The sequence below is a fragment of the Aptenodytes forsteri genome, unplaced genomic scaffold (genome assembly GCF_000699145.1).
Source record: "Aptenodytes forsteri isolate BGI_AS27 unplaced genomic scaffold, ASM69914v1 Scaffold239, whole genome shotgun sequence".
NCBI lineage: Eukaryota > Metazoa > Chordata > Aves > Sphenisciformes > Spheniscidae > Aptenodytes > Aptenodytes forsteri.
Window position 1 is genome coordinate 1,549,249 of NW_008794743.1, and position 15,742 is coordinate 1,564,990.

Here is a 15,742-nt window from a genome sequence, read left to right on the forward strand (position 1 = left end):
ATTGGAAAAAAAAGTGTTTCATATTTATCTAATTTTTCAGTTTAAACTGCTATTATAGTTATAGATTACCTGTAGCTTCCATAGCTTTTGCAATTTGCCTGAGGGAGAACCCCATTTCTAACAATGGAACAGCAATGGCAGGAGGAGGAGGGGATGTTGAAAGTCGGCTGCTTGGATCAGACAAAGCTTAAAAGACAGAAAATGTTAAATGTAAAGTGCATAAATCTTTCTTTAGTGTTACTTTACTAGACCTTACTTTGATATATTAGCTTCAAATAAGGGAGTAATTGCCCTTAACAACTTTCCTCTCTACTACTTTCCACAAAGTAGGATACTTTCTGTAATGAAACCAGAGGGTGCTCATTCTTATTAGTAACATATATATTATGTAAGCGTCTGTTTAATTAAGTAGGATACTGATGATATTCAAAGAACTATTTCTTTTAAGGTATTTCTAAGAAGTTTATTTCCATTTAAAACTGTATAAAATTATCTATTTGATTTATATTTAGGTAGACTAGATTAAGTTATCCGTGTCTGAATCATCAAAATTCCCAAATGTTATGACATCACACCAATACACATTCCTCTTAAGGTACAGAAAGAGATCTCAACTAAGCTGGTGACACATCTGAAAAATCTCTTTGCAGATGATGGCTATATTTCTGTGCAAAGAGTCTTTCAAGGGACTCTAAAAAGGTCAGTTACTGCCCAAAAAACACAGTTTCCTTATCATTTGCCATAAAAGTGAGGTCTGATCAATGAAGGCATCAACAATGTACTAACACACACCGTTATAAAGACAGTATCGTGACTAGAAGCAAGTAATCTCATTTGAAAAAAAAAAAAAAAAAAAAAAAAAAGAGAGATACACGAAACCGAGCAGACAAGTTGCTATGCAACAAATGAAACCGCTGAAAGACCCAACTAATAGCAGGGATGTGAGAGCAAGAATAAAAAGTTGTATCAGTCCAGAATTTTAAAGCATGGACTTTGTTTCTCAGCACTGAGAATATACTTTAGCTCAGTCTCTTCTATTCATTTAATACAAAACACATACATACGGACTTGTATTTTTCTTTTTAGTATTATCTCCTTTGCATCACAATAATCATTTGTGCTCTTTAGAAGCTCAAGATGCTCATGCAACAATTTGCTCAGCCTCCTAGCTATTCCATTCTGCGTGTACGCCGGAATAGAGCAAGTTTCTGTTTTGAGTAGTACAGCGCAGGCAGTAATAAAACTTCTATGAACAGAAGCCTCCCATTACCTTCACATGATTCCAGACAGCAGCATGAGGAGCCCATGAAGGTTGGACAGCCCTTTCTATCTCATTAAACAAGATTAATTGGAAGGAGCTACACTGGTATATGTACCAAAATATGCCAATTCTTGTTTTCTGCATGGTATATGATCTAATAAAAGCTAGAAAATTAGTGCACTTAACAGTGGCACATAACCAAGGAAACAAGCCCAAATCAAAGTAACATTTTGAAGTAATTACCAATTATACTGCATTCTCATTTTATACATGTAGTTTGTAATCCATTCCACAGCTTTTAAAAACTATTTTCATTTGCTTGATAAAGTCTACAGCTAGACAATCTACAGCTTTTTGTCCTAAGATAGTCATTAAAATGTTTTCAACAATGCTTTGCATGTTAGGTTGCATTAAAAAGAAACCCTATTGATTTTCAATGTCTTAAAAGACTACACTGAACTTCTGTGAATTTACTAACTTGTCCACATATCTATCTATATTGACTACAAGTTTACCTGTACGATTGGCAGGCCTCGCAGACTGGGAATCAGGAGAAGTCAAACTTTGTCTCCTTCCAACTTCATCTGAAGGAGATGTTGGTAAAGATGATATTGGAGGAGTCTGAGCACGTCGTGCTGGAAGAACAGTTGTAGTAGGATAACTGGAGAACATTTGCCTTTAAAGAAGAACAATATACATTTATATTAAGAAGAGCTATGCTGAAAAAGGTCTGACACAAGAAAAACATCAAATTAAAGTGCACTTGGCAAGTCATACTTTACAGCAATTGAGTTGTGTAAGGGTAAGGTGCAATACATACATTGGGGTGGGTAGAAAATGAGTTGGAACACAGTTCCAACAGTTCCCTGTTGGAACAGCTCATTCCTACTACCTTTGCCTGGAAGTCAAATTCTAAGTATGCACCTAAAAAAAACCCCTCATAGACCAAGAGCTGTCCTAGGAGATAAAGGAGAAGTAAACAGTCTTCCCATTTCCCCACTTTGTTCAGAACTCAGCCTGACCAATAAATCAGGCGAGTATTTTACTTTCACTGTCCTAGTAATAGGACATTGTTCTGGCTTTTGTCAAATTATATCTGCAAAACTTCTAAGAACAGAGGTCAGATACATCAACAGAATACTAAACTTAGAACAGGACTCTGTTCAATGTAAAGCAGATTTCCTTCTACATCACAAATAGCCTCTGCAGATTAACTAGCTTCATTTTACTTCCATTTCAGTATGTGAGGGTAGGCTGAAACGAGGTCTTAGCTTGCAGGATGTTACCTACAAACTAAGATCTACTCTAGTTTGAGAATCAACAACTATCCATTAAAAATACAGAATTTCAGAGAATTGTAATTTAAACTATACCAAATAAACATCAGAACTGAAGGACAACACAAGGAAGGTATTTTTTCCCGTCTTGAAAAATTCAGATATTACATATATATACAGTGTATGTTAAAAGCCTAACAGCTTTTTATTTCTAGTAACACATGTCCTGCAAGGCAAAGTAACAAATTAAACTTTGTCCTCTGCCAAGAGGCAGTTCTTGACAGTAAATACAAACATTAACATTTTCAAAGACTTAGACAGCTGAAGACTGTCTTGCAGTCTTGAAGTTTATATTGCATATAAACCACACAACTGGTTCCCTACACCCACAAAATCATATATGCTGAAAATAAAGATATTTTACCTAAGAAGACTGAGAGGCATAACACCAGGTGATTCTGAAGCTGGAACTGTTTCAGTATCAGTTACTGGAGTAGTAGCAGTGGTAGTATCCTCCAGAGAGCTGCTCATGAAAGATGTCGTGCTAGAAGCAGAAGGGCTGGTTGTAACTGGTGTTTGGGCTTGCTGAGACTGATCACCTTCTTCTACTTGTTGATCTACTTCTGCAACAGAAAAAAGGACGTTACAGGAACATTAACAGAATTGTGTAGAGCAAAATAGTAGCTGTGGCTAAACTTTCAAAAATAACTATCGTTATTTAAAATTCCCCCAAAGAAAGGGGTGTGCAGAAACACACACCATACAAATACTTCTGCCAATAACTCATGGACTTACGTAAAGAAATCAGTCTATCAGCCCTTGCTGTTGTCATACCAATACAAGGTAAATAGTCAACAAGTCTTTCCAGATGATAACAGAAGCCGTTTACTTGGTTAGATCTTACGATGTTTAGATTTATGATTGCAACAGCTAGGATTATTCTCTTAGGCAAAAGGGAAAGAAGTCTCAGATATGGAAATAGAGCTGGTTAACTATAAAGCTATTTTTAACTCAGCTGTGTAAGTAACAGATTTTTGAATGGTTTTTTTGGTTGGTTTAGAAGTCGTTCATAAGACAGTAAAGAACCAGACAGCGCAGTAATTAGCTTTAACATTTTAGATATTTTTTTCCTTGTTTAAACTGATTTAAATGGTTTCCCTCAAGATGCAGACTGTAATACACGTATTTTTAAGAAAAGGAATGATACACATTTTCTCTTCAGCTTCTGTTAGTGCAGTGCTAAGTATATCAGAAAAAAACCTCAGAAAACAAAACCCCAAAACCAAAACCCCACAACTGATGTAGAGATTTTCACAGACAGAAACACAGGTTACTTACACCCTGAACATACAGATGCTCGACATCATCTGTTAACATGGCTGCATACAATCACATTTAACAACAGTGAACTTTATGATATTTACTATATGATATATACTTCTAGACAAGTATATACAGAACTGCTCGTTTTTAAAAAGTATTAAAGACAAATTGGAAACATATTTCTGACTGACTGATATGCATTCACTTTTTATTAAAATAAGGAATTGGGGAAAAGGCAAAAAAGTCAGTATTATATCTATAAAACAGTAAAACATCTTTGTAAAATTTCTCTGTCCAATTAAGATTCCTTTGAAGTATAACCACTACAAAATTACAAGATTACATTACTTCTATTATCATTGTTACTATTAATTTCAATAGAAATAAAAAAAAATTTGGCACTCTACTTCCATAATTTTGAAAACGTACCTTGTTTAAGTCTGCCACCAAACTGATCCTCCAGCAGCCCATGAACCACTAATTTGTAGATCATGGCTTGTGCTCGTTCCAAATCTGCCAGTCCTAGAGCTCTTTTAATCGGTGAACGCATGACTGCCCGTTTCACCATGTGTCGCATCAGGAACTGCAAGGCAGCACGCATTTCAACATCTTCATGAACAACTGGAGAACTAGCACAATCAGAGTTGTGACCATTTTCTGCCAGGACTTTTGGTATTAACAGTAGTTCAGCATATTTACTACAACTAAGAAGAACACTAAGTGACTTCATGGCACCAAGATAAAGATAAGATAGCTGTACTGCTCTGATTTCTGACTGCACTATATCATGACTTCTTGGAGTATGTTCATGATTCTTTTTTCTTCCTTCAGCAGGTTGGTGTTGGGATTCCATACCTAGTGTTGATGGTTCTAAAGAAAAGGAAGCAATTTCATTTTCTGACTTAGAGCTTGTAGTGCTATGTCCTTTGTTATCATCAGCACTTTGTCCTAATCGTATATCTGATCCAACATCACCCTCCGCTTTCTGGTCCATTTCCCCTTTATCTTCAGATTCATGTCTGTGTTTTTTCTCATGTCTCTTGGTGCTTTGCTTTCCCATATCTTCATGAATACCAGTCAGATAGGTAAGGTCCAGCAACACAGTAGCTGTCAGCCCACGAAATCTTGCAACATCAAAAGGCAGTGGTTCGCAGGGCTCCAGATTATACAATGGAGTATCACTAGGCGACCAAAAAGTTGGGAAGCTTTAATAAAGATCAGAATGACACAGGAAAAAGCAAGTGAGGGAGAGACAGGAGGAAAGTACAGGAAATAATGTAGGCAAAGTAAGATGTAAAATATATTTAATAAAATAAACAAACCAATTCTAAAAATTAAATGTAAACAGGGGAAAATGAGGTTATGATCAGAAAATGGGGAGATATGGTATCAGAGCAAAGGCAACAAAGCATGCACAGGTTTTCAACAACATGCATTAAAACCCAGAAGCATCATAGAAGCTATCAATTCTGTGCTGACAGAGGTTTCTGCTATATTATTTAGAAATATGTAACAGAATTCTACCAAGAAAAACTACCGTAAGCCAAATTTTATCATCATACTTGAGCTGAATTTGTGAATAGGTATAAAAGTTTAGAAAGAAAACACTCCTAAATTTTTTTCACATTAAGGGTTTACTGCTCAATTTCTCCAGAAGATTACAGTTCAACTATAGCCAGGAGTTTAAGGAATTTAGTGAATCAAATCTTTTCCACACAAAAACACAGGCAATTCCTGCAAGAGCATCAGAGAGCCCAGAGAAGCCACTAGCTTCATTTCAGTTTCCTTCCAAGCGCCTTCCCTTTGAAGGCATGTCTGCAAGATAGGTGGAAAAAGGAATATCTCCTTCCAGCCTCCTCCCCAGTTCTCACCATCCTCTGCAGAACAACAACTCCAGAGTGTTAACATCTAATACAGGGGCATTCCTTTAGCTCTCTAAGGCAGGTCAGAGAATGAACAAACACTACTTTGAGGCAGCATTAATTTGAACACTGTCATCCAACCCACCATTAAGAAGAGAGAATCCTCCCACCTCCTGACCTTAACCACTCCTCAAGCCCTACAGAGCAATTGCCAGTCCCCTAAGAAGGGAATGACAATGCAGCAAACACCCGTTCTCAACTCTGATAAACCGAATCAGGTCTCTCTTCAGAACCAGGTTCACCATTTAGAACAAACGTGTGCACTAACCCCCAGTAAAAATCAGTGTTCTTTGCAGACATAACCAAGAAGCTGTAGTAAATTAAGACAGCAATAATGTTTTAGTTAGCCAATACATACCAATTCTAAAACAAATTGCTCATTTAAAATCTAGGAAAACCGGCAAGCTGGTCACATCCCAACTCTGAAACCTAGAGGCGAAGTCTAAGAAGTCTAATGATGCTCATCAATTCAAAACTATCAAATTTATTTTTGATATACAAGGCATTTTATTAGTAGATAGCATAAAAATTTAACTCATAATATTTGTTTGTTTTAAAAAGCCAAATTTTGAAGTCTAAGCTTAAAATAATTGATCAGCATGACTCTAATGTAAAATGTATGTTACTTCTGAAGATTTCCAAGCACAAAACACCACTAGATTGTGAAAAGTGTAGGAAATGAGCATACCTGATAGTAATCTCTGCTTCATCCCATTGGACCTTGGCAGATGTACTGCCTTCCTTCACTACTCCAAGCAAGGTGGCATGACGTCCAGTTTGCTTGTGTACACATCGACCTCCAACTCTAAGACCAGCATCAACTCCACCAATTACTGCTAGAACAGGCCACACTTCCACACAGAGCATCTTCAGCTGTAGTTCTGAAAGGTCAGCCAGACCATGCCTACTATGTTTGCTTTTCTCCTCCTCTTTATTTTCTTTCTCCTCTCTCACCTCATTCTCTTCTCGACTTTGAATTGAGCGACTTTTCTTCAGCTTTTGGCCTGCTTCTTTAAGACATGTTTTGATTTTATTCAGTCTTTCCATCATTTTTTTATTGATGCAGTGTGTCCAACGGTCTGTGCGATGAAGGATACGAATGAGTTGGATAGTGGCTTCTGCCAGCACTGCAGCAACAGGACTACAGATGGGGTCACCAGGTAGCAAATCTCTTGGTGTACCACGCATCTGCATATCACAGATTTTCACCTAAGTGTTTAAAGAGAACAGTTTAAAAGTTATCTTCTCAACATACCTGAGGAAGCTTATTTCATAAATACAGGAGTCTCCTGCTGAATAGAAAAAATTACTAGCGTTGTCTTTTTTTGCTTGGGCTCCCTAGGAAATCCACCTTAACACTGATCAAAACCTGCATCCCTTCAAACTCAAGGATGCTGAAATTACAACAGTTCATGGTTTCTCACATAAGACCACCTGGAATTCCTAATACTACGTTCTCCCTTGTTTCTGGGGAATGCAATTTTGTATGTAAAACATTAAGTCTGTAAATCAATTCTAAATAATAAAACATTTTAAATTTACAATAGCTTGCGCAATATAGGAATTTATGAAAAGTCTAGCTAGTGTGCAAGTAATGTAGTGCTATATATGTCATAAATCAAAATGAATAACCAGTGACATTCTCAGCACTTGTTAGCTACCACCCCCACTCCCCCCAAAAAAACAACATCCATAACATTGACACAGAGGAGAACAGAAGGGAATGGATAAACTTATGACCTATTGTTGAGGGTTAACCCCGGTAAGGCAGCTAAGCCCCACACAGCCACTTGATCACTCTCCCCAGCAGAATGGGGAAGAGAATCAGAAGGGCAAAAGTGAGAAAAGATAAAGAAGTTTCATAAATAAAAGAGGGAAAAAAAACCCAAAATAAAACAAAACAAAGAAAAACAAGCGATGCAAAATGCAATCGCTCACCACCAGCTGACTGATGCCCAGTCTCCGAGCAACAGAAACCCCTGGCAAACTTCCCTGCAGTTTTATTGCTCCGCATGATGTTACATCGTATGGAATATTCCTTTGGTCACATTAAGTGAGCTGACCAGCTGCACTCCCTCCCAGCCTCTTGCCTACCCCCAATGTACTTGCTGGGAGGGACAGAGCAAGAAACCAAGAAAGCCTTGATGCTGTGTAAACACTGTTCAGCAATAACTAAAACACCGTGCATTATCAACACTGTTTTGGTCATAAATCCAAAACATAGCACCATACGGGCTGTTATGAAGAACATTGACTTTATCCCAGCCAAAACCAGTACACCTATGCAGATGAACATTTAAGTTACCTTTTCTCCTGGATTACTGCTATAGAACATAACACAAGGGTATAACTCTGCTGCATCCACATCTTCAAAAGCTAGTTTTGGCTCCTAATTAAAAAACAAAACAAAACCCCCAAACTTAGAACAACTTAACAAACAAAAACATGAAACGTGACAGTCATACCTGTATTACAATCCTTGTAAGTACTGAAACTGTCACGTGTCTTAACTGTCATGCTTATCTTTATATAAAATATCCATGCCAAATTACTGTTGCAAAAAACACCAAAAAAGCAATTAATGTTAAATACCTCTCCATTTTTACCAAAGGAAATAGTTCTTGCTTCCATATCTAATACGCATGTGATGAAATCTCCTTGGGTAAAGCTGGACAGAGTCAAAGTTTGTTCTCCATTGTGATAAAGGTTACCACTATAGGCTCTATATAGCCACATATCTGAGGTAGTGCGATGGTTAAAATCATGTACTGGCCAGCGAGAAACTCCTACGCACGTGCCTTCATTGCCTCGATTCTCCTTCACAATGTAGAACTAGCAGGCAAAACAAAACAAAACAAACAGGTAAAAAAGTTGAGAATATGCATTTTAACACAATAAAGCTATGAAAATTTACCTTACACATATTTATGCACACTTTTAACTGTTTTACTCAGAAGCTTTTAATAAATAAAAAATAATAAGCTAATAAGCTAAAATCACGCTCTACCTCTAAAACGACATCTTGGTGTCTAAGGTCAGTCATTAACAAGTCATTTAAACTTAACCTACTAGAAATTAAGAAAACTGTATGTAAATACACAAAGAAGTTGTGTTTTTCTCCAGACTCAAAACGTTTACACCCAGAAGTTGGGTTTCGAGTGTTAAAAATAATATTACAGAAATAAATAAGCTTTACTCCTCATGTTCACAGTGAGTGATTTACACAGATTCAAGTAAAAAAAAGAAGTAAAAGTGTTATGCTCAAAGATGGTACTAACAAGGATACAACTGTGGATGTATCTATATTCCTAAAAAAATCACTGCTGACTATGGATCTTAGGGACAAGTACCATCACCTCTACAAATACGCAACACATATTCACAGTCTCCAATCTGTGTACTGTAATATCCAAATGGCAGTGCTCAAAAGCAACCACAAACTCTTCGCTTTGGATTGGAAATAATGGAATCATAGAATCATTTAGGTTGGAAAAGACCCTTAAGATCATCAAGTCCAACTGTAAACCTAACACTGCCAAAATGTCATTTACTCAAGAACATTGTCATAAAGGAAAAAACATAGGTAGCTGTTGTTTATAAATCGTAGTATATTTGCAAAACAAAGTAAGAGAAGTTAAGAAATACACTTTTATGCAACCTACCTTCCACTGATAGCACCCAGAAGTAACTCCAGTGGATGCTAAACCATATCCTTTACCTCCACTCCCATGAGTTAAAATCTGCCCATTCTCCACTATGCAGCACTGAGCTTTCTCAGGGTCAAAGGACACTTCCTGTATGGGAAGATTCTCATCTTCATCTTCAGACTCTCCTTGCTTCTATCAGAAATAGGACAAAATATTTGTGGTAAATGTAACTCGGCTGCATTCCGTCAAAAGAGAAAGTAAAAGCATCATTACCTGTAGCTTCATTTCTTGTTCTTTTTCCTTTATTTGAATTGCATGTTTAGCCTGAGCTATTGGAGTCTCCCACATGCAGTCAGACAGAAGCGAGAATAATCGTTCAACAACCTGGTGTATTAGAATACAATTCAGATCATTTTAAATCCAAGATGAGGACAACGAATAATATTATATTGTTTTACTTTGCTTTGTGGCTATAAATGTCAAAATATTTAGTGCTCTTAGATAAGCAAATATCTACACTGAGCCTCACCTGATTTGGATTCTGAACAAACCTATGAGACATTTAAAAGTTTAATGAGACTTTTTGAAGAAACAGGTGTAAAAGCTTATAACAAAATATAAAGACCTGAGCCATTTGATCATCTTCAACACCAGATTCACAAGCAGGTAATACAGCTTCTAGTACATGAAGTGCAAGAAGTCTAGTCCTCAAATTGCCAACCAAGGGAACTCCTAAAGATGGAACAATATGTTAATAATCTGAAAGTGACTTCAGCATCAGACACGCACCTATGATGCCAGCTGCATGCCACCAGCGCACAATTTTCCAAAGTGTAACTTGTGTACAGCTACTGAAGTTAGCTTTAGTTGTTCACTATGTAACACATGTTCTAACAGGACCTATTTTTAGGAACTGCGCTACAGAAATGCAAGTAACCATTGAGTACATTTTGAAAAGATCATACCTGAGCAACACTTCTGAGAAGCAATGTTGAGAAGTACTTCTGTCCACTTTGGAGATGCCATTTTTGACTGAATTGCTTTTGAAGACACAACTCTACGTAGGAAAACAAGGAAGTCTCCCAAGTGCAATTCCGCTGCATGTTGCTTTCGGAGGGCAACTAGGAAGTTAAATTAAAAGTTTTCGTTTACAACCTTACTTCTACAGTATTTGCAAATAACAATTTTTAAAGCCAAGGTCAAAGTAGGAAAAAAAAAAAAAATTAAGGCAGACATTCACAGTTGAGTTTTGGATGTTTCCATTTTTGAGAACAGTGAATCCAGAACAGAATACAGCCAGTTGATACTGCTAGGCTACACTATGTGGACTAGCATGCATTTGGAAAAACACAGCTACTCAAAATAACACACAGTGCATTATGGACCACAGGTACGTTGGTATGTTAAGATTTATAAACAACTGTACAGGAAACTACTGTATATATCTTACCAAAAGTGTGGCTACAGAACCACACTTCAGTATTCGCAAGCTCTATATATTTAATATAAAATGTAGCCAAGCAACTCTGAGACAGAAGTAATCATTTGAAGTCTATCATGGACTTGAATGGAAGATGACAGAAAAATATTAGCAGTCCTTGTTACTGGCAACAAACTGTTCTGTAAGTAAAAATACAATGATCAGTTATTACATGATGGCTGCTCTCTCACTTCTGCTCCTCAGCAAGACAGGGGGAGAAAATAAGAGGAAAAGCTCGTGGGTCAAGATAAGGGCACTGAGATCACCCACCAATTACCATCATGGGCAAAACAGACTCAGCTCGGGGAAGATGAATTTAATTTATTGCCAATGAAAAATATTCGAGTAGGATAGTGAGAAACAAAGACAAAATTAAAATACCTTCCCCCACCCACCCCTTCTTCCCAGGATCGACTTCACACCTAACTCTTCTACCTCCCCACCCCTGAGCGGAGCAGGGGGATGGGGAATGTGAGGGGGTTGCGGTCACTTCACAACACTTCATCTCTACTACTCCTGCTCCATAATGGGTCCTTCCCATGTCAAGAACTGCTCCACTGTGGATCCTTTTCCACACGATACAGTCCTTCAGGAACAGACTGCTCCAGCGTGTGTCCCCCACAAGCCAGTTTCTGCCAGAATCATGCTCCTGCGTGGGCTCTCCTCAGGCTGCAGCTTCCTTCAAGGCATATCCACCTGCTCCGGCAGGGGTCCTCCATGGGCTGCAGATGGACAACCCGCTTCATCATGGACTTCTCCACTGGCTGCAGGGGAATCCCTGCTCCATCGCCTGAAGCACCTCCTCCTCGTCCCCTTCCTTCTTCACCGACCTTGGTGTCTGCAAAGTTGTTTTCTCTCACATTTTTCCCACTCCTCTCTCACACAGCTGCTGTGCAGCATTTTTTACCCTTTCTTAAATATGTTATCACAGAGGCACCACCAGCGTTGCTGACTGGTTCAGCTTTGGGCAGCAGAGGGTCTGTTTCGGAGCTGGCTGAAACTGGTTCTGTCTGACATGGGGGCAAGCTCCTGATTTCTTCTCACAGAAGCCAGCCCTGCAGCCCCCTCCCACTACCAAAACCTTGCCACATAAATCCAATACATGTGATTATTTATAAATGTCCCTGTAATATAAAATGTAACCATTGGTTTCTAAGTATGTTTTTGTTTTATGGGGATTTTTGATGCAAAACACTATACTTCCTTACACCCCTGATACGTATTCCAAGGCAGTTTTAACAAGAAAATGTTTGTGGAAAGAGACAACCTTATATGCTAATTTCTAATTAGTTAATTAGCTTATGAATTCATCAGTCATTGCACTGTTTATAAGCACAACCAAAAACATACGTACACCTGAAACCAAGCTACAGTTAAAAATTTCTTCAAACACACACCTTCCACAGAAATTCAAAATGCTCATTAAAGGACTGCAAACGATGTGAAGATATTAATATTTCAGAAAAATCTTTTGTTGCAGATTTTTTAATATGACAGGGTAGGGTCAACCTCTTCCCATCCACTCAGACTGCAAAACTGCGTAAGACAAAGCAAATGCAACAATTTCCTGAATTAAGCTATATTTATTTGCAGTTTGAAACTTAGATAATTAAATTCCTACGACTGCATTTATGGAAAACACTACTACCAATAACTCATTTTTCAAGGAAAACAGTATTCTCCTCCTAATTCCAAACCAGATCAAGTAATTCTTATTCTCAACCTGCTCCTACCTTTAAACTGATTTATGTATCAAGTCCATACAAATCTGAACTGAGCACAAAACTATTTGATTACTTTATTTAATCTAATTTACAGAGTTAAGAATGACCCAACAATAATCAATACAGTAGAGTGGGTGAGGGCTTCAGCATTCAGTGGTTTCTTTTATTATGTTTTCTGGTATTCCAAAATTGTAACAGAAATGATGCAACATAATTACCTCTGAAGTCTCTCTTCTCATTATCCCCATTTGAATCTGCCTTTTTTGATTCTACTTCATCTTCCTCACCTTCCCCTTCTCCAAAGGAAGCCATAAGCATCACACCAGCTTGTGATAACAGGTTCTTCAGCTGACTGCATAATAAATCGAGCAAAGACTGGACCACCTTTGGGCTTAGTTTGTCAGCATAGGTTCTACACACACACACAAAAAAAGTAAATGTAAGAGTATTTGAGAGCTGATCCAAGGAACAATAACATAAAGACACAACTATAAACTCAGTGCAAGTGACAACTGGGCCTAACACAGCACTAATTCTAATTCATTCTATTGCAGCAGGTTACTTTTCCTCATCCTCCACCATATGTTGGCAGATTATTCTTATTTGAACCCTATTTTTAAGACACTTTAGAACTGTCCAATCTTTGGAATCAAGGATACGTTTTCAGTACTTCCTAGGGGAAAAAGAACAACTTAGTCAATTAAACATAATCCCATTGCAACTTCCAAAGATGGGGTGTTGTTTTTGTGGGTTGGTTTGGTTTTTTGGTTTTTTGTGGGGTTTTTTTTTGGTGTGGGGTTATTGGGGTTTTTTTACACAACAGATCTGGCAGGTAAATGCGATGTGTTGTATGAACACTGAAATGAAGATGCATGTACTGAACATTAAATAATACCCTTACTCTAAATAGAAAATACTTTCTCCACTGTTTTTTTCTTTACTGAGTTAAACTAAATATTTAAGTGTTGAAAGGATTTTAGATGCTGTTCCCTGGCCTAGCAGAGGCCAGTATTCCTCAGAAAATTACTTTATATTCTGAAAAAAAGCACAACGCACTGCTCTGAAGAACTCCTACCACATTATTGGTATCACTTTTACACAAATGACTTTTACACAACAGAAAGCCTCATGATATCAACTGAACAGATCTAGATACAAAGCCAAACTAGAAAAATGGGGAATACCAGAATGCAATGTTTACAGATGATAAGGTTCTAACTATTCTGGTCCAAACTCCTCACTTACAATTTAAAAACATTTATCAGTCTTATGTGCATCTTTCTGATGAATGATGTGACTACTCTTTTTTCCCCCCTTCACTTACATGCTTCTGAATAACATTTATTGTCCTAAAGAAAACTCACACAAAAGAAAAGTTATTTTTAAAGGGTGCTGAAAAGCTTAAAGATTAAGTTTTCTGAAAGCAAGGGAGCATTCCGTACTTACCCTGTGGTGATAGCAAGGATCTGAAGTAGTCTTGTACTGGCTACTTTCAAAGCTGTGCTGAGCTGAGAAATACCAGTTTTGGGCAGCAGCTGCAGTGGTTGTCCTAACATGGTGTCTGTGCCACACAACTGTGATAGCACATTTAGCAGACCAGTGGAAATGGCCAAGGAGACATCAACAGGCTGATAGTGTACACTTAGAGCAAAGACTGTTACCAACAGAAGACGCTGTTGTGCTTCTAAGATTAAAATAAAGTTATTTTTAATTAATAAGCTGTTTAGAGTAAGAATACTAAGAAGAACTGCAGATTATTTTTTAAATAAAATTTAATGAATTCAATTATCAAGTAAAGAGTTAGCCTTCTTCGTCAGACACTTCGAGGTAGTCTTTCTGATGTACCATCGTAGCCCCCTTTAACTCAGTGCAACCTCTATGTCAAGGTTGTCCAAGGAAGAGTATCATGTAGATCTAGTTTGTGATGTGGATGTTCTGAGGCTAAATCTCAAACTAGAATCTTCTCTCTAGGGTAAGGATAACTGGATGAAATACTTAATTTTCTACTTCAAGTTGATTCTCAAGAAATTTTTTTCAATTCCATTTTAATTGTAAGTGAAACAACAAAACAATTCAGGTAAGAATGCCCATTAGGCTCTACCAACAAACTAAATTATATAACTCTCTCCTATACTGAAGCTCTCAGTCAGTGTATATACAAAGGCACAAAGAGCTGCAGAGTTCCAGCTGTCCCTTAAGGATAGAAACACACAGCAATATCTGGGTATAGAAGGCCAGGAGAAAGGGCTTCCAAAACAGGCAAGATGCCCTGTTCTTTGGTTTGGGGTTTAAAGAAAGTTCCCTTGAATGAAAGAAAAAAGATTGGAGACTTTTCATCTCTTCAGAAAACTGCTTATCCCTGAAAAACCTAAAAATCACTTTGAAGTGCCAAAGACATGGGTGACTGTGGAAGATTGTGGTATGTGGAATAGAAACGTTGACAATACTTAAAAGGCTTAAAATAAAAAGGGCTAACACTTGAAGAAAATTAAGACAGAAAAAGGTTAAAAAGCTTCTCTCTCTTAGGAAAAGAAGTCAGACAGATACTCCAGTGAATTCTTCTCACTAATATCAAAAGTCTACTTTGTTAAACATATAAGCTGTTGTACTGTTTATTAGAGGACATGTTTTGCAAATCTGGTTTTTGCTTACCTATGTGATGCTTATTAGCTTGCAGAGCTCTTTCTAACGTAGCAGATAATTGCTGGTAAATTTTGTGCACAGCCACTTGGATTTCAATTTGAATACTTCTCTTAGCTGCTCTGATACCATCCTGGCTCAAACAAATAAATATTATAAGGACTGATACATTTTTATCACCCAGTTATTGAAACAGCAGAAACTATTAAAGTACATACCTGGTAGTGATGCAATCTTACACTCTCTCCTTTGGCACCTGCATGTCCTACAGTGCCCAAACCAAAGCAGCCAGCAAGAAATTGTAGTCTAACAGAAGTAAGCAATGAAGACGACTGAAATCCTAGTACTTGACGACTTCCCGTTAATGGCACACTGCCTTTTTCCTCCATCCCTGACAGAAGCACTAAAATCTGATGAAGTGCTTCCAGACGAAGCTAAAAATAAAGGCAGGCAAAAGACAGTATTAAG

The 15,742-nt window shown here is 37.6% G+C and overlaps 1 protein-coding gene across 1 annotated transcript in view; it reads right to left on the reverse strand.

Annotated features, from left to right (window-relative positions):
- The window catches only part of HERC1 (HECT and RLD domain containing E3 ubiquitin protein ligase family member 1), an 89,887-nt gene that overhangs the window by 36,376 nt on the left and 37,769 nt on the right, over positions 1 to 15,742 (reverse strand). Inside the window, exons 26-40 of the mRNA XM_009273995.2 lie at positions 15,493 to 15,708; positions 15,287 to 15,407; positions 14,081 to 14,318; positions 12,853 to 13,046; positions 10,396 to 10,551; positions 10,056 to 10,162; positions 9,704 to 9,814; positions 9,446 to 9,622; positions 8,376 to 8,615; positions 8,089 to 8,172; positions 6,472 to 6,992; positions 4,291 to 5,066; positions 2,963 to 3,161; positions 1,777 to 1,937; positions 70 to 186 (exon numbers count right to left, since the gene is read on the reverse strand). Of these exons, the coding sequence (XP_009272270.1) occupies positions 70 to 186; positions 1,777 to 1,937; positions 2,963 to 3,161; positions 4,291 to 5,066; positions 6,472 to 6,992; positions 8,089 to 8,172; positions 8,376 to 8,615; positions 9,446 to 9,622; positions 9,704 to 9,814; positions 10,056 to 10,162; positions 10,396 to 10,551; positions 12,853 to 13,046; positions 14,081 to 14,318; positions 15,287 to 15,407; positions 15,493 to 15,708 (3,418 nt within the window). The remainder of the gene's footprint in view (positions 1 to 69; positions 187 to 1,776; positions 1,938 to 2,962; positions 3,162 to 4,290; positions 5,067 to 6,471; positions 6,993 to 8,088; positions 8,173 to 8,375; positions 8,616 to 9,445; positions 9,623 to 9,703; positions 9,815 to 10,055; positions 10,163 to 10,395; positions 10,552 to 12,852; positions 13,047 to 14,080; positions 14,319 to 15,286; positions 15,408 to 15,492; positions 15,709 to 15,742) is intronic.